Consider the following 24,828-nt stretch of genomic DNA (forward strand, 5'->3'; position numbering starts at 1 on the left):
AACTGATAATCCACCCAATGGGTCAGTCACTCGCTCCTGATGACAGTGTGGTGGGGTCTGGGAGAGCACACATATTGAAACATGGGTTCCAGCACAGCATCTCATGGGAGGGATGTCTGCTAGGAAGAATTTGGACCCAGAACAAAAGCAAAGATAAACAAGCAGGACCATACCAAAATAAAGAGCTTTTGCACAGCAAAGGAAGCCATCAACAAAATGAAAACGCAACCTACTGAATGGGAGCAGGTATTTGCAAGTGATGTATCTGATATGGAGTTAATACCCGATATACATAAAGAACTTACAGCTCAACACCAGAAAACACAAATAATCCAATTTAAAAAAATTTTTAACATTTATTTATGAGAAACAGAGCATGAGCTGGGGCGGGGGGGGGGGGGGGGGCAGGGGCAGATACTGAATCTGAAGCAGGCTCCAGGCTCTGAGCTGTTTGTTAGCACAGAACCTGGGGCGGGGCTCGAACTCATGAACCATGAGACCATGACCTGAGCTGAAGTCAGACACTCAACCGACTGAGCCACCCAGGCGCTCCAAAGAATCCAATCTAAAAAATGGGCAGAGGACCTGAGCAAACATTTTTCTAAAGAAGACATACAGATGACTAACAGACACATAAAAAGATACTCAACATCACTAATCGTCAAGGAATTGCAAATCAAAAACACCACGAGAGATCACCTCACACCAGTCAAAGCGGCTAATACCAAAAAGACAAGAAATAACAAGTGTTGGCAAGGATGTGGAGGAAAGAGAACCTCCATGCACTGCCAGTGGGAATGCGAACAGGTACAACCACTATGGAAAACAGTATGAAGGTTCCTCAATAAAAACAGAAATACCACACATTTGGGAATCTACCCAGAAAAAATGAAAGCACTAATTAAAAAAGATACTTACACTCCTATGCTCATTACAGCATTATTTACAATAGTCCAGATGTGGAAGCAACTTGTGTCTATTGGTAGACAAATCAACAAAGGAAATGTGGTGCGTGTGTATATATATATACATATATATATAAGTATATATACACACGCACTGTCTATTCTATGTATACGCTAATTCTATGAAATATTAATCAGCCATAAAAAAAGACCAAGATCCTGCCAAGTAAAATATTCAGAGAAAAGCAAATGCCATTTGATTTCACTTATATGTGGAATCCAAAACAAAACAAAAAAAAACCCACAAATAAACAACAGAAATAGACTCACAAATACAGAGAACTCGTGGTCGCCAGAGAGGAGGAAGGTTGGAGGGTGGGCAAATTAGGTAGCGGATTAAGAAGTACAAACTTCCAGTTATAAAACAAATAAGTCACAGGCATGCAAAGTACCGCATAGGGAATATAGTCAGTAATATTGTCATAATGTTGCACGGTGACGTGATAACTACACTCGTGGTGAGCACTATGCAATTGTCAAATCACTATGTTGTGCACCCGAAATTCATCTAATATTATATGTCAACTATACTTTAAACACAAAACACAAATAATCCAATTAAAAATAATTTTTAAAATTGTAAAAACTTTTTGAAAAGATAAAAAAGGATCCCGACCTAACTGGAGTTGCCCCAAATCCCTGATGTAGAAAGGGCACACCATAATAGAAGGCTTCTGCGCAACCAAGGAAATCATCAACAAAACAAAATGGGGAGAAGAAAGGGCACCTTCTGGAGTAAGGGTCAGCTTTGTCTCACCCATCCTCTCCTGGGGCCACCATTCCTTTCAAAGTCAGGCATCATTCCTACCCTTTCATGAATCTTCCCCTGACTCCCTCAGTAGGTAAGGGATTTCATCCTCCTCTAAACTCCTGACTCCTAATTAAAGACAACTAATGTGCGGCGAAATTGGGTACCATCTTGAGTCATCTTTTGTACTGAGCTTACTTCTGTGTTTGGCTTAATAGGGACGTTTGGCCAGATGAGGGCAGATAGAGAAGAGCTGCGATTAAAATCCCAGGCTCTGATCCTTTCTAGCTGGGTAGCTCTCCCTCTCTAGCTGAAAACCTTCCCACGTGGCTCCATGAAGACTTGATTTGGTCAGAAAAGCCACTGTTTGAGTTAAGACATTGAACCTACAACAGCTGAAGAGCTCTGATGGCCGATGCCCGCTTGGGAGGCAGGCCCCGAAGCCACAGGCTCCCCAGTTCACCCCGACCCCGCTGCACACCAGATAGCAGAACCCCTCTTTCCTAGAGGACGGGGGGCCCGCAGCAGGCTGAGGCACCAGCCTTACAAAACCCTCAGCTGGGGTTCTAGGCCCTCGCCCCTAATAAAACTAGAGAAAGCAGCAGCGCGGAGCATGGGAAGGAGCGAAGTGGGGGACCAGAAGGGAGGAAGGCTCTCGGGCACCCGCCACCTGTTGCAACCTGACATCAGACTCCCCCTGGGGGGGCAGAGCGGGTCTCCCAGCCCCGAGGCCTTGTCCTCGGAGGATCCAGCTGTGAAGCCCCCTCTGCCAGGTCCCCGTCTTTCCCCTGGGGCCAGCCCCAAATCGTAGGCCTCTACCCCCACGAGTCTGCCCCTCCCACTCCACCCCCTCCTCCCCCACCTTCCTGCCCACGCATTTGCCTGGGTCGAGGGTGGCAGGAAGGGAGGTGCTGGGCACCGGCCGTGAAGAGCAACCCCCCACCTCTCCCTGGGAGAGCCCGCACCCAGGCTGCGTCCGGCACAGGTCCGACGGCCCCCGCCATGCACCCCACCGAGCCCAGGAGCCCCAGCCCCGGGACGGCGTCCTGGGACTACTCGGGGTCCGGCGCCCTGGAGGAGCTGGAGCCTTGCCTGGCCCCGGACCTGCCCTACGGCTACGCCTACATCCCCGCGCTCTACCTGGCGGCCTTCGTGGTGGGCCTGCTGGGCAACGCCTTCGTGGTGTGGCTGCTGGCCGCGCGGCCTGGCCCGCGGCGCCTCGTGGACACCTTCGTGCTGCACCTGGCCGCCGCCGACCTGGGCTTCGTGCTCACGCTGCCGCTGTGGGCGGCGGCGGCGGCGAGCGGCGGCCGCTGGCCCTTCGGCGAGGGCCTCTGCAAGCTCAGCGGCTTCGCGCTGGCCGGCACGCGCTGCGCAGGCGCGCTGCTGCTGGCGGGCCTGAGCGTGGACCGCTACCTGGCGGTGGTGAAGCTGCTCGACGCGCGGCCCCTGCGCACCCCGCGCTGCGCGCTGGCCGTCTGCTGCGGCGTGTGGGCCGTGGCGCTCCTGGCCGGCCTGCCCTCCCTGGCCTACCGGGGGCTGCAGCCCCTCCCCGGCGGCGGGGGCAGCCAGTGCGGGGAGGAGCCCTCCGACGCCTTCCAGGGCCTGAGCCTGCTGGTGCTGCTGCTCACCTGCGTGCTGCCCCTGGGCGTCACCCTGGTCTGCTACTGCCGCATCTCCTGCCGCCTGCGCCGGCCGCCGCACCTGGGCCGGGCCCGGAGGAACTCGCTGCGCATCATCTTCGCCGTCGAGAGCGCGTTCGTGGGCTCCTGGCTGCCCTTCGGCGCCCTGCGGGCCGTCTTCCACCTGGCGCGCCTGGGGGCGGTGCCGCTGCCCTGCGGCCTGCTGCTGGCGCTGCGCTGGGGCCTCAGCATCGCCACCTGCCTGGCCTTCGTCAACAGCTGCGCCAACCCGCTCATCTACCTGCTGCTGGACCGTTCGTTCCGCGCCCGGGCCTGGCGCGGAGTCTGCTTGCGCGCCGACCGCCCGGCGCGCAGGGGCAGCTCGGTGTCCTCGCTCTGCAGGGACGACAGCTCAGTGTTCCGGAGTCCGGCCGGCAGCTGGGAGCGAGCCCGGACGGCGAACGCTGGCTCGGCAGTGCGGTAGCCGCCCCGGCCCCGTGGAGGTGGCGGCCCCGGAGCCCGCGGGGGGGACGAGACCCGCGGGAGTGCGTGGGGGGTGGGGGTGGTGCCGGCTTCCCCAGACATGCCTTCTCTGCTGGCTGCGGGCCGCCCCAGCCGGCGCTGCCTGGACTCCCAGGGTCTCCTTCATTAGCTTTCTCAGAACCTCAGCGCCTTTTGAACTCTCTCCCACCCCCGCCCCCAAACCAGTCGGCTGAGACCAGCTGTTCTCTCAGCCCAGTGGGTGTGTGGGGGGGGGGGGGTAATTTTCTCCAGTCCCATAAAGGTCCTATGAGACCGTGCAGACAGCAATCTGGACACCCACATACATGTTCGCCAAGTAGAAGAAGGAGAAGTGGGTTTCCTCCTTTGCCCCATCGGGAATAACACTGGCCAGAATACCAAACCCAGACTCCCCCAAGAGTGACTGTTGTCTCTGGCTATGCTTTCTCTGAACCCCTACAAATAGCTACTACCTTCTGAGAAATACCTTCTCGAAGTCGGACTCTCTGGCCCGCTCATTCTCCAAAATTTCTATAGAATATGGGAATCGACAGCCCTTTCATACTTAGTCATCTTTGTAGCTGTCTTTGCTGTATCATTAGTCACTATCAGTTCAGACTTTCGTTTTCAAAGCTCACCAAAGCCATGGGAACCAGCCCCAGCGTGAGCTGCCCAGTTTATCCCTCCGGACAATTTCCCTACATGTGCTTGGCCTGCCCTGGTTTTGTATCTTCTCCCCATTCCCACGAAGCTGAAGGACTCACCCTGGAAAGTATCTCGGCCCTTCCCTCTGGACAGAAGATTCTGAAATCGTTCACCAGAGTCTCTGTCACTTGGCCAGGGACACCAGAATCTCTTGCATCAGTTCACCTTTCTCAATAAACACTGTTGCTAGCCTGAATCTGACAACCGTGTCTTTTTTTACTTGAGCAATGGGAGTGAAATGAGCATCAGGAGGCAAATCCAATACTGCGCCAGACAAAATTCGAGCCAGTAGCTGAGGCTGCCCTCAGGATGATCAGAATTTGGTGTGAGGTCAAAGACCTGTACCACCTGTGGGTGCAGTAATCCTACAGAAAGGCAGCAAATCACTTACTCTTATTATTTCAATTTGTTTTGAATTTTTACACTTATTTATTTTTGAGAGACAGAGAGAGAGCACAAGAGGGGGAGGGGCAGAGAGAGAGACGGAGACACAGAATCTGAAGCAGGCTTCAGGCCCCGAGCTGACAGCACAGAGCCTGACGCGGGGCTCGAACTCACAAACTGTGAGACCTGAGCCAAAGTCAGACGCCCAACTGGCTGAGCCACCCAGGCGCCCATTTACTCTTATTATTTTAAAGGACGTTTCACATTTTGAAGGTTACGGGGAGAATAAAAACAGATTTAAGAGCATCTGCCAGCCACGTGTCACTTGAAAAAGGGTATCTGTCAATGTGATATTTTAAGTATGTATTGGGCATTTTTTCCTATCCTTTTTGGGCCTATCTATCCATTTTCTGACTATAACTTACCCCTTAAGGTTTCTGGAGGGTTTGGAAATTCGGTGTGTATACTTTTGATTTAAGGGGATTTGGCCTAAAGAAATGTTAGTCGGGGCAGGGAAAGGAATGTAATTCTTGAAAACCACCTCCCAGCCAGATCCCCACCAGGCCAATCATAAAGTTGTAGGCTCTGGGGGCGGTGTCCACTCAGATCAGCACGGCGATGTGAGGTTGGGTCTGTATCCTGGGCATTCATTCTCAAGCTGCTTAACCCCCTACCTAATACCTGCATTTGCGTTCAGCATTTGGGGCTGTTGGATTAGAGCGCATTGAATGTCACACTCCACCTTGACCCCACCTGTCAGCTGCCCCTAGCAGGTGAGGCTGTTAAGAAACGTTAACCACATTCCTCCCACATACCCAGAGAGTCACAAGCCTTGCAGCCTGTGGGGTTGCTGGTGCCAGTGGGACAAATTTCAGACGCACTAAGGTTTAAGAACTCAAGTATATCATGGCTCTTGTCATCCTCACCGTTCCTCTCTGGGCAAGAAATTATTCTGTGTCATATGGTGGGGCTGCAGGATGGGGGAGCCGGCTCTCGTCTGGGTCTGCATGTGCAAAACGTCCCCAACAACGAGGCTGTTCTGAGTGAGTCCCCACCTCCACTCCTGCCAATTTACTTCTCCTGATTTACCAGTTGGGCTCCCTGAAGGCAGGCAGAAAGAAGGCTTCTCCATGCCTGAGTTTTCATAGCCCCCCCTGCAGGAATTATTGAAACTCAGTGTTTCTCTCCCACTGTAGAACTGTGGCTGATGGGGAGAGAAAGTTCTCTTCCGTCGTTTGGGTAGGTCACTGAATTCGTCTGCCATGTGTCCCTTGGCAATTTTCTTTTATACTCAGGAATGAAAGGGGACCAGTAAACTTCCAGTTGCCACTGAGGCAGATGAGGCACAGGTTCAGGAAAGAACGGGTTAAATAAGTACTCCCACACAGATTGCTGGGAGGTGTGTAAGTGGCAGATTCTTTTAGAAAGTAATTTGTCAGTTGGGGGGCCTGGATGGCTCAGTCAGTTAAGACTCTGATTCTTAATTTTGGCTCCGATCACGAACTCTGGGTTCGTGAGATCGAGTCCCCGGATGGGTTCCACGCTAAGCGTGAAACCTGCTTGGGATTCTCTCTGTCTCCCTCTCTCTCCGCTCCTCCCACACTTAGGTGCACGGACACACTCTCTCAAAAAAAAAAAAAAATTAAGGGTAGTCCTACTTAAAAAAAGAAGTAAGCAATTTGTCAATCAATATCCACAGCTTTAAAAATATTCATATCCCAACCCCCCAAAATGTTCATTCTTTTTACCCTGTGCTTTCTTGTCTGCCACTCTCTTCTAAGCCAGTACTCCTGAATAAAACAAGTTTGATGCACTGAGTTCTAAGACATTCTGAAAGACTTACGCCTGAAAGAAACAACCTGAATGTTCAACAGTGGTGTAATGCCCTCGTTAGTATATGGGACTGTTGTTATGCAAATTTTAAGATGTTGATTTAATGTCAGATTGGAAAACGTTGACAGTAAATGAAAAGAAGGTAACAGGTACCTGGGTGGCTCAGTCAGTTGAACGTCCAGCTTCGTCATCATCATATGGTTCTCGGGAGTTTGAGCCCCGCATCACACTCACTGCTGTCAGTGCAGAGCCCTCTTCAGATCCTCTGTCCCCATCTCTCTGCCCCTCTCCCTATCCCCCTCTCAAAAATAAATAAACATTAAAAAAAAAAGAAATTTAGGGGCACCTGGGTGGCTTAGTCACTTAAGCATCCAACTTGAGTTCAGGTCATGATCTCGTGGTCCATGAGTTCAAGCCCCACGTCGGGCTCTGTGCTGACAGCTCAGAGCCTGGAGCCTGCTTCAGATTCTGTGTCTCCCTCTCTCTCTGCCCCTCCCCTGCTCGCGCTCTATCTCTCCTTCTCAAAAATAAATAAAAAACATTAAAAAAAATTTTTAAAAGGTGACAAAATTACTTGCGTTAAATATCCCCACACTTCAAGCTAAATAATTGTTAGCATTGGTTTTGTTGAAGCAAGACATTATATGCCACAAAGTCCTCTGGATAAAAATTATCTTTTGCTCTTTTCTTTCTTTAGCACAAGTTTTAAGCATCCTAGGTATGTTTCTTTCCTCTTGGTGCTAAGGTAAGAAATGCCATCTATTTTACTTTTTGGTTCATTGTTTGTCTCTGCCATCAGAATATGGGCTCCATAGTGAAAGGAGTTTGTCTGCTTTATTTAGTGCTGTATCCCCAGTGCCTGGAACACTGCCGGGCATGCGGTAGGTGCTCATGAACTGCCTGTCGAAGGAATGCTCATCAGAACCACATCGCAGTATAAAATAATATGATGCACTGTGAAGAGGAAGAGGAAGGTTATTGCATTTTATGTATGTTTGAGAAAAGGGTACACAAGAAAGTCTAGAGAATTCAATAAATGTTAGCAGTGATTGTGTCAAAGTAAGGGAACTACAGATTCTTTCTCTCCTCCCTCTCTTCATTCTTGAAATTTTCTATAACCTTTTTTTTAAGGGCAGTTGTCAAAGGGCTGTGAAACCGCTGATGCGCTGGGGCTAAAATCAGCCTGGGTCCGGTCTCCCACTGTCCCAGCTGGCTGCCCACCCGTCCTGAGGTATCTCTCCACCTCAGGAGCCTCACTTTCTTCATCTGAAGGATGGAGATGATCATGTCTGCTTGGGCTGCCTGGTAGATCAAAGGAAATCATGTCCTTGAAAGTACTTTGCAAGCTGTGGTGTTTTAGACAAACAAACCACAGGAGCCCCGCCCTTGGGATTGTCTTGTTCCAGGCCCAGCTGCCCCCTTCCCGTCCCCGCCACCACCACCCCCACCCAGGCCCTCGCCCTCGCCCTCTCTGTGGAGACAAGAAGGGTGGAGCTGCTCTGGGTTTTTAAAAGGTCAGCATCAACTATACTCAAATTTAAAAAAATATATTAAAAAAAAAAAAAGGTCAGCACCTGGTCAAAGCCTGGGCACATGGGGCTGTGTGTGATTCTGATTTCATTCTTGTGACTAATTCTGTGCTTTTTTTTTTTTTTTTTTTTGGTACCTCCTTTGACCCCAGGGTTCTTTCTCAGGGCACAGTGTGGGAACCCAGGGCCTCCCGGGGTGATGAGTGATCTGGGGAGTTCAGAAGAATGGCAGAGTTGGCAAAGCTGTACTTGGTGATATGACTCACCCCCGTGTCACCCCCCTCCCCATGTCACTCTGGGGGTAAAGAGAGGGCTCTGGACACTTGTGAGGACATCTCAGGTGGCAGAGTTTATCAGATCTAAATCCCTCCCTTACCCAGGCTGAGTGGCCGGCAGGAAGCTCCCTACCACCCCTGCTGGGCATCGAGCCCTCCAGCCTCAGTCCAGTGGGGAGAATGACGGAAAGACCCACAGCCAAAGGAGCAGGGAATGTTTGGTAAGTGAGAGGAAAAGAGGAAGCAAAGATGTGAAATCACTCTTCCTCGTCATTATCATCAAAGTCAAAAAGTGTTTATTGGGTGTGTAATTAATCACATCTTCCACGAGAGTGGACTGTGCCTGAGATTCACATTTACTCCATCGCAGTAACTTAGAGCTAGAGACCCATTTTCTCCGTTCTAAGAAGACACTGAGGATCAGAGGTGAAAGTCACTTGCTTAAGGTAATAATAACACCACTTAGGTCTCTGTAACACATCACAAATTTTTAAAAAGCACATACACATGATTTCATCAATTATTGTGACCCCGAAGCAAGCGGGAACGATTAGCTCCATTGTATTGATGATGAAACTGACAAGTAAAGAGGCTTGGTCAAGGTCACAGAGAAGCAAACATCGCAGCTCAAACCTTTGTTTAACTCTCCTACCCTCTCTTCCCCTGCCATCCCGCCCGTGTGAGACCCAAAGAGATGATCTCTCCATTCTGAACCCAGTCATACTCAGTGACTCCCTGACCCAGGCTCTCTCTTAAAAATTTTAAGAGTTTCCAAGACAAACACCGTTTGATTTCACTTAGATGGGGGATCGAAAAAATAAGGCAAATGAATAAGCAAACAAAAAGCAGACTCACGCCTAGAAATACACAGAACAAAATGGTGATTGCTCGAGGGACGGGGGGATGCACAAAACAGGTGAAGGGGAGTGCGAGATACAGGCTTCCAGTTACAGAATGAATAAGTCACGAGAATAAAAAGTACAGTATAGGAAATATAGTCAATGATATTGTAATAGTGTTGTATGGTGACAGACGGTAGCTATACTCTTGGTGAGCACAGCATAACCTATAGAGTTTTTGAATCACTGTTGTGCACCCGAAATTAATGTAACACCAACTCAAATTTTTTTTTAATTTTTAAGAGTTTTCCTCTAATCGTTAAGTTTTCCCCTAATTCCCCTTGATTATTAATCACAGGTTCTTTATTAATAAAAATGGATATTATGGAAAACACAAAGGAAAAAATGAAAAACACCCATTATTACACCATGAAGAGACACCTCAGAATATTTTTCTGTGTAGATGATAATACAGACGTGCCCTTTTTTTTTTTTTTTTTCCAGCTAAATTGGGGACAATCTACATGAGACCAAAGCCTACTGTGTTCCTAAGTGTATAATCAGTGCCTGGCACAAAATTGGGACTCAGTAACTATATGTGGAATGTATATCATATACATTATTTTGGTGTCAAAATAATGTATATGATATACATTTTTTTATTTATAATATAAAATTTATAATATAATTTTTTTAATTGAGTAGGCTCTACACCCAATGTGGGGCTTAAACTTACGACCCTGAGATTAAGAGTCACAAGCTCTACCGACTGAGCCAGCCAAGCACCAATGTATACATTATTTTGTAGCCTGCTTTCTTCACTTAGCAATATACTATATTTTATATCATTAGATATTTTTCTAAAACATGTTTTTAAGGTAACATTACATCAATATATGAAATAAAACCTCATTCATGTAACCAAGCCCCTAGTCTTTTTTTATTACGTTTATTTATTTTTTTAGTAGTCTCTATACCCAACATGGGGTTTGAACTCACGACCCCAAGATCAACAATCACATGCTCTTCTTACTGAGTCAGCCGGGAGTCCCTAAGCCCCTAATCTTGTTTCAAGTTTTCACCCTTATAAATAATTCTATGATGAACATCCTTGTACAAAGATTTTTATAACAAACTTTTATTCATTTCTTAGGACAAATTCCTAGAAGTGAAAGTATTCATCAAAGATTATAAACAATTTGAGACTTTTGGTACGTTGTGCCAAATTGTTGAAAAATTTATATTCTCTCTAGAGGTGTAGGCATTATTATTTCAACAAACATTTTGTCAGTTTGGTTTCCACCAAACTTTGAAAGAATATGCCACCTTATTGTATTATTCCAAAGACTTTTTATACATAATGTGTGATCACAACATCCCTCTGAAGGAGATGTTAAAATGACAGCTAATATTTACTGAGCACATACTATATGAGAGGCATCGAGCTAGAGGTTATATATATTGTCTTATTTATCCTCACAACAACTTTATGAGGTATAGAATTTATTGTCCCTGTTCTACAGACTAAAGAGTTGAGTCTCATTGAGTTTATGTAACTTGCGCAAGTATCTTCTCTAAAGAGCTTGTATTATTATCCCCATTTTACAGATGGAGGAACTAAAGTCCCAAGAGGTTTGATGACTTGCCGGGGTCACACACACACAGCAGCACACAAATCCCATGCATCCTGGACCACAGCTCAAGTCGGTTTCCATCTTCCACTACTCCTCCAGCACCTGCCTTGTCCTGTTTATCACTAATCAGTACTAAACCAAGGGCACACTGAGGTCAAGGCCACCATTACTGGCCCTGCAGAGAAATCACCCTGCTTCTGTTATCAAAAGATCAGTGGTTAATTGATGGTTAATTTAATGTGTCAACTTGACTGGGCCACGAGGTGCCCAGACATTTGGTCAAATATTATTCTGAGTGTGTCCCTAGGTGTGTATGAGATTAATATTTGAATCAACAGACTCAGTACAGTGGGTTGCCCTCCCCGAGGTGGGGTGGGGGGGGCCTCATCCAATCCATCGAAGGCCTGAAGAGAACAAAAACACTGAGTAAGAGGGAATTTATTCTCTGCCGTCTGAGCTGCGACATCAGTCTTCTTCCTGCGGACTCAGACTGGGTTTGAACTTACATTATCGACTCTCTCGGGTCTCCAGCTTGCCAGCTGCAGATCTTGGGACTTCTCAGCCTCCACAGGGGTGTGGGCCAATTTCTTATAATAAATGTCTTTAGAGACAGATGGATAGATAGATGGGTGGATTTAGATACAGATCTATAAATAGATATAGAACTGTATCTCTTCCGTTGGTTCTGTCTCTTTGGAGAATCCAGACTAATATAATCAGGGTCCTCTCACTAAGGAGAACTTGGGCATCTGACTGAGAGGGTGAATGGGGTTCTTCACAGATGTGCTGAGGTAAGGGGTCCAAATGGGAGAAACAGTGAGAACACCCACCACGTTGCCTGCATAGTCCTAACTGGCAAGCGAAAGTGGAGGGGCTTGGCCTTGGTGGGCAGCAAAGCCTGAAGTGCAGACCCGAGACAACGGCTGCCAGCGTCTGGTAGAGGCTGTGGTTTGCCCCAGTGAGATGTGCTAGACACAGGGTGATTAATCTCAGTCACCCTGCTCTGAAAATGACTGTCTTCATGATGTGCATGCTCACATCCCCTCTCTAATCCAATATGTCTTTTCACTGCAGCCCCCAAATCCCCCAAAGCGAGAAGGTCATGCCTTATACTAGCCCCATACTGGGCCCTATGCACACAAAGACACAACATGCTATGTAGGTCACAAGGCTTGCTGAATTTCTATCTTTTTAAACAAAATCTTGGGTTGTTTTTTTTTTTATAACCTATAGCTCCAAATCTTCTCAGGTTTCATTTTTTAAGTTCTTATTAGCATAAAGAGAGAAAATGTCATATTAAGAGTAAAATAACTCCAGACCCTCCACCCTAATCGCAGTAATTTTCTTGTTTGCACATTCTCTTCCCGAGCCCTTCTCTATCATGGTCACATTTTACATTGCTGTACTCAAGAGACATTCTGGTGTTTGGGGGTTGTTGTCACTGTTGGGTGTTTTTTGTGTTTTGTTTTGTTTTTGCAGAATATACTGTAAACGTTTTTCTCTGCCCCTATGTAGATTTCATAATGGTCATTTTTGAAGGTTTCCCTCTGTGGGTAAACCACCATGTAACACAACAATCCTCCATATTAGACATTCAACTTGCTCAAGAGCTTTCGCTTTGATAAATACATTGCAGTGAGCAGCTTTCCCATCTAGCTCAGGACTGGTTTTGAACGTCTGTTCCAAACCGAACGAAACTCCCTGACACCTGCTCCCCCTCCTTTAGCCTCTCTCCTTCGCTGCCTTCGTGGGATTCTATCACCTTCTTCTGGTCTGTGAGGAGCAGAAACAGGGAAACCCCCTCACCTCAAGAACAGCGGCCATGGACTCATGAACAATGCATTTTGGAAGCACTTTGAAAAGTAGCACAACACGTTAGTGGAATGAAGGGCATGTCAGTAGTTGTTTATTGTTATTTAGACCCTAATGAACCAACGGTGAAAACCAATATAACGTAGGGCTTTAGTCCGTAAACTAGTGCCACTGCCCGCGTTCAAGTTCCAGCTCTGCTTCTCACTTTCTTTGTTACCTGGGTAAGTTATTCAACCCTTTCCATTTCAAAATCCTCATCTGGAAAATGGGAACAATGCTTCTTATGTCAGTGGGCATGTGAAGGAGTTAAATGTGTTCAAATAGGAAGCGCTTAGAACTATGTGACACATATTAAGCATCGTATGTTTGCTACAATTATTGGGAGTAAAACAAACAACACAAACTATTGTTGACTGGAACTGCACTATACCATGGCTTTGGATTTCTCTTCTCAAATTCATGGATTCAACACATTTTTATTTTGCATTTATGATGCGCCAGTTAGTAAGTGAGGCCATGGGGCTACAGAAATTAAAGACTTCCAGTCCCTCTACAGAACAACCACCGAAGCTCGAGTCTCTGTCCTACACACACAAATAAGATGGGAAATGTGGGCTTACTGGTGTAAAAGAAGGAAATAAAAGCCATGTGGACCGTTAATTGGGGGCAAAATGTTATCTTTCTTCTTTCCTTTTTCTTGAAACTAAAAAGTACACAAAGACTTCTGTCCTATGAATAAGTCACTTTTGTAGATCATTGATTTCCAGAGAATTGGTTGATCACAGTGTCTCTTGAGTGAAAACCTGTGTATAGACCCAGGTTATTCTGTCTTTCAGGGCTGGGAATTTCCTGCTGAGCCCAAACATTCCCTGAAATGAGTGGGACTCAGAGACTTATACACAGCAACAGCCTTGCTGAACAACTGTGTCCAGCGGTGGACGGTCAGCCCTGGGTGGGGGTAGGATGAGGGGACCTCTCTGGTCCCTGTCAGACCAAAGATTCCATAGTCCCATGAATACAGGTCCAATCTGTTTTCCAGAGATATATCGAATTTATTACTTTCAAAAATATTTTAAATATTTTATAAAATGCACTCATCAAAAGGCTGGAAACACATATCCATCATTTAAAAATTAAACAATCAGGGCGCCTGGGTGGATCAGTTGGTTAAGTGTCCGACTCCGGCTCGGGTCATGATCTCATGGTTTGTGGATTCGAGCCCCATGTTAGCTGTGTTAACAGCTCGGAGCCTGGAGCCTGCTTCAGATTCTGTGTCTCCTTCTCTCTCTGCCCCTTCCCTACTCGTGCTCTCTCTGCCTCTCTCTCTTAAAAATAAATAAACATTAAAAAAATTTTTTTAATTAAACAATCAAAGCAAAACAATCCATACACACACACACACACACACACACAAAGGCAACAATTCGACCATGCCATCCATTACCACAACCAATCCCATCAAAAGGAGATCAAGGCAAGACAAACAACTTACATTAGGTCTGAATGTAAAATTCACTTATCAGCCCACTTAATAAACGCTTTTTGACACTTGAAAACCTGTTTCTCTGTGGTCCTACACTGAGAGAAATCCATGCATACATACTCTGGGTACTCTCAGAGGTTCAAGACCTGAAAGACTCCTGACCAGAGCCTGTCAGGGGCTCCCCAGCAGACTGCATGAATAGGGAAGTTATTTTAAAATATAATATAATAAATCAATACAGGTGTCTTTTGGGGGTTTTCTTATATCACAATCTGAATTTGGAAGGTAGTTCAATAAGAAGGTGATTGCGCACATCATAATGCAGTCTATTGCTTTTTAAGAAAAAAATTATTTTATTTATTTCTTTTATTTTGTGTATTAAACATTTTTTTTAATGTTTTTATTTATTTTTGAGAGAAAGAGAGAGAGAGAGAGAGAACGAGTAGGGGAGGGCCAGAGAGAGGGAGACACAGAATCTGAAGCAGGCTCCAGGCTCTAAGCTGTCAGCACAGAGCCCGATGCGGGGCTCGAACCCATGAGCTGCGAGACTGTGACCTGGGCCAAAGTCGTATGTTCAACCTACTGAGCCACCCAGGTGCCCCAGAAAAAAATTATTTTAAATAGAAACAGAAATCACCTTGTGTAACCTCTAAGAAAATGGTTCAGGCAACAATCATTGGTGGGTGCTAAAACCACGAGGCGAGAGCTGGACTATTACAAGATGCTGACGTGTCACCTCAGGGATTAGTTCTCAGTGATAAGAGAGACAACACGATGTGACAACCGAGGATGGTGAGGGTGAGGGTGGAGGATGACGAGGCGGATGGGATGCCCAGCACCACTTGTGAGGTGTTCTTGCCACAAATGATGAGCCGAAATCTATTTAAGCCTTTGCCGCTAATGTCCAGGTTACAGGAAACACGGGGGTCAGGAGTAAGTTAAATGACAATGTGAGGAGGCAAGCAGATAAAACACAGCATGTAGGGCATGAGACAACTGACCTGATTTCAACAAGGCACTGACATGATAAGAAAAAAATCGGGTGGGGGAAGGGGACCGACACAGGATTAAAAGAGCCAAATGCAAAGTGTAGACCTTACTTGGATCCAGATACAAACGGACCAACTTGAAAAGACCGTGTTGGGACAACTGGGGAGCTTTGAATGTGACTCGGTGTCAGGTGATATTAAGGAGTTATTGTGACAACAGTCATGTGATTATGTAAGAAAAGTGTCCAATTTTTTTCATAGCTGAGTTCTGAAACATCTACAAGTGATATGTCAGCATGATTAGGATTTTCTTTGAAATATTTTGCTAAAGGGGCACCTGGGTGGCTCGGTCGGTTAAGCATCGGACTTCGGCTCAGGTCATGGGTTTGAGCCCCACATCAGCCTCTGTGCTGACAGCTCAGAGCCTGAAGCCTGCTTCAGATTCCGTGTCTCCCTCTCTCTCTGCGCCTCCCTTGCTCATGCTCTGTGTGTGTGTGTCTCTCTCAAAAATAAATAAACATTAAATTAAAAAAAAAAAAACAAAATATTTTGCTAAAGAAAAGGTAAACTGGGGCGCCTGGGTGGCGCAGTCGGTTAAGCGTCCGACTTCAGCCAGGTCACGATCTCGCGGTCCGTGAGTTCGAGCCCCGCGTCAGGCTCTGGGCCGATGGCTCGGAGCCTGGAGCCTGTTTCTGATTCTGTGTCTCCCTCTCTCTCTGCCCCTCCCCCGTTCATGCTCTGTCTCTCTCTGTCCCAAAAATAAATAAAAAACGTTGAAAAAAAATATTTAAAAAATAAAAAAAAATAAAAATAAAAAAAAAAAAGAAAAGGTAAACTGAGGAAATATAGGGAAATGTTGATATCAGTAAGTCTAGGTGATAGATAAATGAGAGTTCATTATACTAGACTCTCTACTTTCACTTACGTTGGAAGGTATTCATAATAAAAAGTTTTAAACTATTAATTTTAATTACAGAAATTACACATGAATAAAGAATACATTTTCACAGCAAAAAGTCCACACAGAAATGATAAGTAAAGCTCAACTCCTCTTTGCCCCCCAGTCCCTAGGCCAGACTCCACCCCAGCGTTTGGGTGTATGGAGACTGTTTTTCAATTTCTTAGCTGCTCCTGCTAGAATCCCAGCTCTCAGCAGTGGGCAAGGATATAAAATAGACATCACCTACTTTCCAGCATCCAAGGCATTTTCGAAGCTTCTTGGACAAACTAACTGGTTTCTCCTCCCTGGTTTCAGCTTTAGGGGGCTTTTTGTCCATCATGAGCACCTAGCTAACCCTGGCTTCAGGATCCTCCATCAGACCCAGCATGGCGTCTTTCAACCATTCCATAGGACCAGCTCAGCCCTCTCTCTCCACCAACCTCCCACAGAGCTATCAAAGCACTGAGAACACATCAGTGCATGTGTTTATGAACAAATAGATGGAAATGCACTGACCAGGTGCAGAGGGGTTGGGACAAGAGCTTTGGGGTGGGAGGTGTGAAGAGGTCACACATCACCGGGTTTATGGACCATTTCAATTGATTTCAACAGCATCGTACCTCAAATTAAACCATCCTCCCTTTAAAACACACCCTTTTCTCTTCCTTTCTCATCATGTGGAGTATTTTAAGAGGAGACAGAGGCGTGAGGTACTAATTTGTTTCTAGTTAATCCATGCCAAGGCCCCAGGCCCGGGCCCGGTCACAGGAGGAAGGTGCCCTTTGAAGCCTCGAGCTGCAAAACCACAGGAAGTGAAACTTGGTCACCAGTAAACAGGTTTGGACCACTGAAGATGTAATTATCATGCAGAAGTTACTTGCTTTCTTTTTTTTCCCTGAGAGTTGGGTGTGAGGACGAGGAACTTATTTTTCTTTTAAGACGAAGAATGTGGAAAAAAATGTCTCTTAAAAAAATCACTACCTTTCCTTAGGTGCCTACTATGGGCAAAGCATAATGCTAAAAAGCATCTTTAAAAAAATGTTTATTACTTAAAAAAAAAAAATCTTTAATGAGCCCCAGAGAGAGAAAGAGAGAGAGAGAGGGTGAGGGGCAGAGAGAGGGAGACAGAGGGTCCGAAGAAGGCTCCACGCTGTCAGGGGAAAGCTCGATGTGGGGCTCGAACCCACGATCTGTGAGATCATGACCTGAGCTGAAGTCAGACGTTCAACCAACTGAGCCACCCAAGCGCTCTAAAAGGCATCTGATCTACACCCCCATTTTATATATGAAGAAACTGAGGCTGTCTGACTCCAAAACATACTTTTTATGTCTCTCCTAAACTAGGTACCTGAGCTGGTTAATAACCACCTACCAGGCAAAGTGAGGAAAAGGCCCCATGTAGGTCAAGTGCTATTTTGGAGGGCACCTCTATCTCTAGGCCTTTGAGAAAAGCAACCGGTTATTAGAATTCTGATAATAATCCAGCCCCAATGAGAGCCGCAGGCACCGCCACCCCACCCTCCACCTTTCCCGCCACGTCTCCTGTCAGCTGCCCAGTCTTCAGCCTTCCTGAGGTGCAGCTCAGACAGGGGCTGGGCGGCCAGGGGTCTGCTCCCAGGGGCCTGGGAATTCTCTACCACACATAACCCTGCCAGAGAAGAAATGCAGTGGGGACCAGGCTGACAAAGTGTCTTTACTACGTGCCTTCTGACTACAAGCAAATATGAGCTTTCTTTGTGGGAGCTGGAAGGGGGGGCCGGTGTGGAGAGCTTGGAGCAGAGGCGCCCTTGGGACCCAGGTGTCCTGTCTATCTGGATGCTGCCACATTTGAAAGCCCCCCAAAAGTCACAGCTCTCTCAGCTCTGGTATTTAGCTTTGTATCTTTGTAGTGGTGCTGTTTTTAACATAACTCACTATCTTTTCTTAGTTTCACGTTCTCTGTGGGTCTCTAGAAACAGAAGAGGGAATGGCTAGAGCCCAGGGCCTTCGGGCCTGCTGGGCAGTGGTCCCAGAAGGAAGGGAAGGTAGGCTGGGGACTTGGGGCTTGCAGTGAAGGAGAGGCCAGTCCTGCCCTCCGGAGAGGAAGGGTCCACGTCCTGCACCAGCTGGGCCGTAAGAAGCATGGAAGAGTCTCAGGCCAGATTAGAGCCTACAGGCAACTCCACTCTGCCCTCCATCACTTTTGCTCTCAGGATTTTTTTCTCCAGGGCGCAGGGAAGAAAGACCAGAACGTAGTTGGTCCAGACCCAAGAGCACTCAACTCTCGCCCCCTGGTGGTCCCACCAGGGAGAGCAAGTTACAACAGGGGCTTGCAGAGTAAGGGACGGGCGAGAAGGCGGCTCAGAGGCCAGTGCTCTGTACAGGTGCTCAGACATAATCCTGCGGTCCCTGGAATCCTGTGGAAGCCCTCGTGGCTAGGATGGAGAAGCTGGAGAGGAAGGGGTAGAAGGAACGAGAGAAGGCAGAGGAAAGATGAAAGAGAAGAGAGAGAGGAGGCGGGGAGGGTAAGGGGCAGGACCCTGAACACTGTGGAGAGGACCAGGCCGCGTTCAGAAACCAGCTGAGAATTGCTGGCCTGGAGGATGCTGGTGTGGCTTGGGGAAGTGGGTCCTTTCCCATCTCATGCAACTTGGGAGTCTGAGTCCCAGTGATAGGTCTGCCCTGCACTCCAAGCAGCTCCCTAGACTCCGTGTCCCCCAGCCCCAGTTTCTTAAGGGGGTGCTCTTCCCTTGAGGCAGTTAAGTACAGCTGCCTGGCTTGACCCCCGAAGTTGGTCATATGCATTTCCCATAGCTACTCACCTGCCTGCAGCCAGCCTGCGCCCCGTCGAGCGGGTTGTGGCCCACAGAGGCAGAGGCAGACGGGCACTGCCCCTCCTGCACCTGCCCCCAGCTTCGAGCTGCAGGATGCGGTCAGGAGAGGAAACAGGGCCTCCGGCTCCGAGTCATTCTGGGGTTTCCAAAGAGCTCCTTGCTGAGGGCATCGACGGGGCACTGTCTGGGCCGCTGAGAATCGACTCATTCTCCTCATCCAGCCCATAGAGGAAGGAGAGGGGGAGGGGAGGATGGACAAGGTGAGCCTCATCATCTGCCGGGCAGGCCCCGAGGCTGCCTGAGTCAGCAGCACCCGTGGGCAGGGAGAGGTCTGGGGCGAGTCCCCATCCCAGTGTGTGTGGGAGGGCTGTGTGCAGTGCAGAAAGGCAGCCGCCCAGCCCCCGGGAGGCTTTTAGAAGCTACGCCACGGAGATCCCAGCTTGTTCCTCTTTCTCCTTTCCAGCAAGAGCTCAGAGAGCTTTTCCCAAGACCCCTCCTCTACCATTTCTCAGGAATAACCACCTGACAGAGATGAACGGTTGCTCCTTCAGCCAAAGTGAGGAGAGGAACGTACTGGGGACTTGATAACCTCTCCCAACTTGTACCCCTTCCCTTCCTTCCATAGGGTGAACCAGTCCGTTCCCAGTGACGGCTCTGGTTTCTGCTTCCGGGACACTTGCTTCCCAAGCCCCAGCTTCAGCAGACCCCGTTCAAATCAGCCCCAGGCCCTGTGCTCAGAGCTGTGCAGCAGCAACTCAAACTTCAGCCCAAGGAGGGCAGACACATTTTTCTTGACTCCTTCTGAATAAAAACATTTTTTAAACGTTTATTTATACGTGAGAGAGACATAGAGACAGAGCAGGAGCAGGGGAGGGGGCGGTAGTGAGAGAGGGAGGCACAGGATGCGAAGCAGGCTCCAGGTTCCAAGCTGTCAGCACAGAGCCCGACGCGGGGCTCGAACCCACATACTGGGAGATCATGACCTGAGCCGAAGTTGGACGCTTAACCGACTGAGCCACCCAGACGCCCCTTGACTCCTTTTGATTTTTTAGTAAAAAAGTCAAATGTGTACAAACCAGATTTCGCGTAAACATTTGGATTTCCAGCATTTGTTTTTAAAATAGAAGCCCTTTGCTTGTGACATTTGCAGTGACAACCACCTTTGAGATAGAACCTCAGTGTTGGAATGTGCCACAGTCTCTACCACGCCTTTCCATGCTCCCCTCCAGCCACAACACATGCCAAGGCCAAGGTACAAGTTGTAGTGGGACAAACTAAATACGGCCATGTTGGAATGCCAGAATTCTTCTACCTGACATACTTCATTCCTTCACTTTATCTGATAGGCCCTTTAGGTGTTTGATGTTTTCCAACCACTGGTTTAGGGCTATGGAATTAGAAAGATCTGTCTTCCAATCCTGCATCAGTCATTTACTGGTTGTGTGACTTCGGGGTGTGTGGGTGGCTCAGTCAGTAAGGCATCCGACTTCTGCTCAGGTCATGATCTCACGGTTCACGGGTTCGGGCCCTGTGTCAGGCTCTGTGCTGACAGCTCGGAGCCTGGAGCCTTCTTCAGATTCTGTGTCTTCCTCTCTCTCTCTTCCTCCCCTGCTCATGCTCTTTCTCTCTCTCAAAAATAAAATAAAAATTTTAAATGTAAGACAGGAAGCCATCAAAATCCTAGAGGAGGAAGCAGGCAAAAACCTCTTAGACCTCAGGCACAGCAACTTCTTACTCAACATGTCTCCAGAGGCAAGGGAAACAAAAGCAAAAATGAACTACTGGGACCTCATCAAAATAAAAAGCTTCTGCACAGCGAAGGAAACAATCAGCAAAACTAAAAGGCAACCGACGGAATGGGAGAAGATATTTGCAAATGACATATCAGATAAAGGGTTAGTATCCAAAATCTACAAAGAACTTATCAAACTCAACACCCAAAAAACAAATAATCCAGTGAAGAAATGGGCAAAAGACGTGAATAGACACTTCACCAAAGAAGACATCCAGATGGCCAACCGACACATGAAAAAATGCTCAACATCACTCATCATCAGGGAAATACAAATCCAAACCACAATGAGATACTACCTCGCACCTGTCAGAATGGCCAACATGAACAACTCAGGCAATGACAGACGCTGGCGAGGATGCGGAGAGAGAGGATCTCTTTCACGATGCTGGTGGGAACGCAAACTGGTGCAACCACTCTGGAAAACAGTATGGAGGTTCCTCAAAAAACTAAAAATAGAACTACCCTACGACCCAGCAATTGCACTACTAGGTATTTATCCAAGGGATGCAGGTATGCTGTTTTGAAGGGGCACATTCACCCCCATGTTTATAGCAACACTATCAACAATAGCCAAAGTATGGAAAGAGCCCAAAGGTCCATCGATGGATGAATGGATAATGAAGATGTGGTATATTTATACAACGGAGTATTACTTGGCAATCAAAAAGAATGAAATCTTGCCATTTGCAACTACAGGGATGGAACTAGAGGGTATTATGCTAAGTGAAATTGGTCAGTCAGAGAAAGACAAATACCATATGACTTCACTCATATGTGGAATTTAAGAGACAAAACAGATGAACATAAGGGAAGGGAAGCAAAAATAATATAAAAAGGAAGGGGACAGAACGTAAGAGACATATATAGAGAACAGAGGGTTGCTGGAGGGGTTGTGGGTGGGGGGATGGGCTGAATGGGCAAGGGGCATTAAGGAGGACACTTGTCGGGATGAGCACTGGGTATTATATGTAGGAGAGGAATCACTGGATTTTACTCCTGAAATCATCATTGCAGTATAGGCTAACTAACTTGGATGTAAATTAAAAAATAATAATAGTAAACAAATTAATTAATTAAATTTAATTTAAATTTAACAAAAAGAGAGAGAGAGACTTAACTGGTTGTGTGGCTTTACCGCAATTACTTAGCTTCTCTAGGCCTCAGTTCCCTCATCTCTAAATGAAGGTAATAGTACTGCTACAAATCCCAAGCTACAAACTCAGGTTTGCAAGGCACACAGGTCGTTTCTTTTCTTTTAAATCAATTTGATTCTGTTCCGGGCCTGCTGGGATGGCAAAAACCGGCTACTTTCTCCAGCAGAATCCTGAAGGTTTAGGGGGATGCCAGAAAGCTGGGTAAGGGCGGACATCTAGATGCTGTAGCCCCCAGGGACCTCTTGTAGCCTGGGCTCCTGTTTCCTGGATGTGTGTGGTGCAAGAGTCTGTCGAGGCTAGAAACTTGGGGCCCAGCATCCCACCTCCCAGCCCTGCTGAGGCCTTGCCGCCTCTGAAGGGCATTGCATGAAGGTCCTTGCTGCTCAGGACACACACCATTTTCTTTCGCACTCCCAGGCCATCGCACCTCTTTTTCCTGGCTCTCAAAAGCCACCTCGCTGCCCTTGTCCCTGGGGACCCCTGCCATTGTCTCAGCAGGCTTAGGGCTAAGGCCTTTGGGAAGCTTCCACTTTCCACCCAGACAAAAGAGAGGGGTGAATGGGAAGGGAAAAGGAATGCAAATCAATATTTCAGCAAATTGTCCCATTGCATGAGTAATAATAATAATGTTTACCTTCATTTTTTTTTTTTAATGTTTATTTATTTTTGAGAGAGACAGAGACAGAATGTGAGTGGGTTAGGGTGAGAGAGTGAGGGAGACACAGAACCAGAAGCAGGCTCCAGGCTCCGAGCTGTCAGCACAGAGCCCGACGCGGGGCTTGAACTCACAAGCTGTGAGATCATGACCTGAGCCGAAGTCGGACGCCGACTGAGCCACCCAGGTGCCCTAATAATGTTTACCTTCAAAGGCACTTTCCCCTCTGTCTACCCCTTAAACGTTCCCAGGATCCCACCCCCTTCCCTGTCCTGTTCTCATTGTCCACACCCTTCCTGGGTGATTTCACCTACTCCCAGAGCTGCAGCTCTGTAGTGGCTCTCAAGCCCCCTTCTCCAAACTTCCTGGGGCTTTAGAACCCCCAGCCAGGCTGCTCACTGGACATCACCTTCAATGTCCTCAGGTGAACACATCTTACGCTGAACCCTCAAGCTAAAAACCTGGGAACCCCTAGACTCTTCCCTCTTTTTCCCTGCCACGTCTGTAGCCGGTCAACTGTGAAGTCAGGCCAGGTCTACCTCCTAAAAAGCTGTTTCTGAATGCTCCCCACTCCATTCACTCATTCATCAAAGTGATCTAAAACGGAGTCTGCCTAGGTTCCGGATCGACAGTTTTCAGTAGTGTGATGGATCATTTTATGTGTCAACTTGGCTAGGCCCGTGGTACCCAGATATCTGGTCAACCATTATTCTAGATGTTTCTGTGAAGGTATATTTATTTTTATATTTTTTTAAAGATTTTATTTTTAGGTAATCTCTACACCCAATGTGGGGCTTGAATTTACAAGCCCGAGATCAAGAGTTGCACACTCATCTATCAAATGAACCAGCCAGGTGCCCCTCTGTGAAAGTATTTTTATTTTTAGTTTTTTTTAATGTATTTATTTTAAGAGAGAGAGAGAGAGGCAGAGAGAGCTAGCACAAGTGGGGGAGGGGCAGAGAGAAGGAGAGACAGAATCCCAAACCGACTCTACACCATCAGTGCAGAGCTGGATGCGGGGCTCCACTCGACTCTTGAACCAAGAGATCACGACCTGAGCCAAGATCAAAAGTCTGATGCTTAACCGACTGTGCGCCACCCAGGTGCCCCTGTGAGGGTACTTTTAAATGAGATTAATATTTAAACCAACAGTAGACTGAGTAAAACAGATTATCCTCCATAATGTAGGTGGGCCTCATCCAAGCAGTTGAAGGTCTTAACAGAAAAAAGACTGACCTCTGATGAAGAAGGAATTTTGCAAGCAGACTGCCTCTGGACTCGAACTGCTATCTTCTCTGGGTCTCCAGCATGTCAGGTCACCCTGTAGATTTTGGACTCGACGGCATTTCCAACGGAATGAAACAATTCCTTAAAATAAATCTCTCTCTCCATTTCTCTCTCTCTCTCATATGTATTATATACATATATCCTATTGATTCTGTGTCTCTAGAGAACCTTGACTAATACAATTAGCTTCTCTTCAGTTTCAGGATAAAAACCTTAAATCCTTACTTAGCCCACGAGGCTCTTCAGTCAATTTAGCTCATATAGTGCCTTTGGACAAATGAGAAAAAGTCACCACCTCTAGGCAGGGCACACAGCTTGGTGGGTGGAACACGGGTGAGTCCTCCCTCTTAGTATGGTGGAAACCTGGACGACCAGACAGAGCTGCCCTGCTTCCTGATGAACCTCTGCCTGCCACTTTAGCCTTGTCTTTGTTTTCATTCTTTTCCTTCCTCCTCATCTGACACCCTAAGGTCCGCACAGCTCCTAGGTCCCCGTGCTTCTTTGCCACTCTGCGTTTGTATATCCCGTCATAGCTGCCTCAAGATCCTTCTTGCATTCTCCCGCCAGTTCCCCGGGCACATGCCTTCTCCTGCCAGACTTTGCGACCCTCAGCCTGGCCCAGCCGCGCGCACGGCCTCTCTCTCTCTCTCTCTCTCTCTCTCTCTCTCTCTCTCTCGCTGCTCTGAGTTTCAGCCCTTGCTTCATTGATGCTATTGCTACTTGATTACTGGCCTAGGTTGGGGAATCATCCAGGGAAGAATTTGAACTTTGATCCACCGTGCTGGGCACTCGTAGGTGCTCCATAAACTTCTCACACAAGTGAAAACAGGGACGTGTGAGTGAGTGAGTGAGTGAGTGAACGGAT

The 24,828-nt window shown here is 47.3% G+C and overlaps 1 protein-coding gene and 1 long non-coding RNA gene across 2 annotated transcripts; one reads left to right on the forward strand and one right to left on the reverse strand.

The window, feature by feature from the left end:
- Positions 1 to 2,547: 2,547 nt before the first annotated feature.
- GPR25 (G protein-coupled receptor 25) lies at positions 2,548 to 4,737 on the forward strand. The gene has a single exon (XM_058700998.1). It carries the CDS (start codon positions 2,716 to 2,718, stop codon positions 3,817 to 3,819), a length of 1,104 nt encoding a protein of 367 aa, XP_058556981.1. The 5' UTR covers positions 2,548 to 2,715; the 3' UTR covers positions 3,820 to 4,737.
- Positions 4,738 to 7,726: 2,989 nt separating this feature from the next.
- Positions 7,727 to 24,604, reverse strand: LOC131495784 (uncharacterized). The gene is made up of 2 exons (XR_009254119.1): positions 23,913 to 24,604; positions 7,727 to 8,060 (listed from the first exon to the last, which is right to left on the reverse strand). It is a non-coding gene; the product is annotated as an uncharacterized LOC131495784 (long non-coding RNA).
- Between the last annotated feature and the right edge of the window lie 224 nt (positions 24,605 to 24,828).

This window comes from Neofelis nebulosa, chromosome 15 (assembly GCF_028018385.1).
Source record: "Neofelis nebulosa isolate mNeoNeb1 chromosome 15, mNeoNeb1.pri, whole genome shotgun sequence".
Classification (NCBI taxonomy): Eukaryota; Metazoa; Chordata; class Mammalia; order Carnivora; family Felidae; genus Neofelis; species Neofelis nebulosa.

Excerpts from the sequence above, each read along its gene's own strand:
- GPR25 (XM_058700998.1), top strand. The coding sequence starts at position 2,716 with ATGCACCCCACCGAGCCCAGGAGCCCCAGCCCCGGGACGGCGTCCTGG.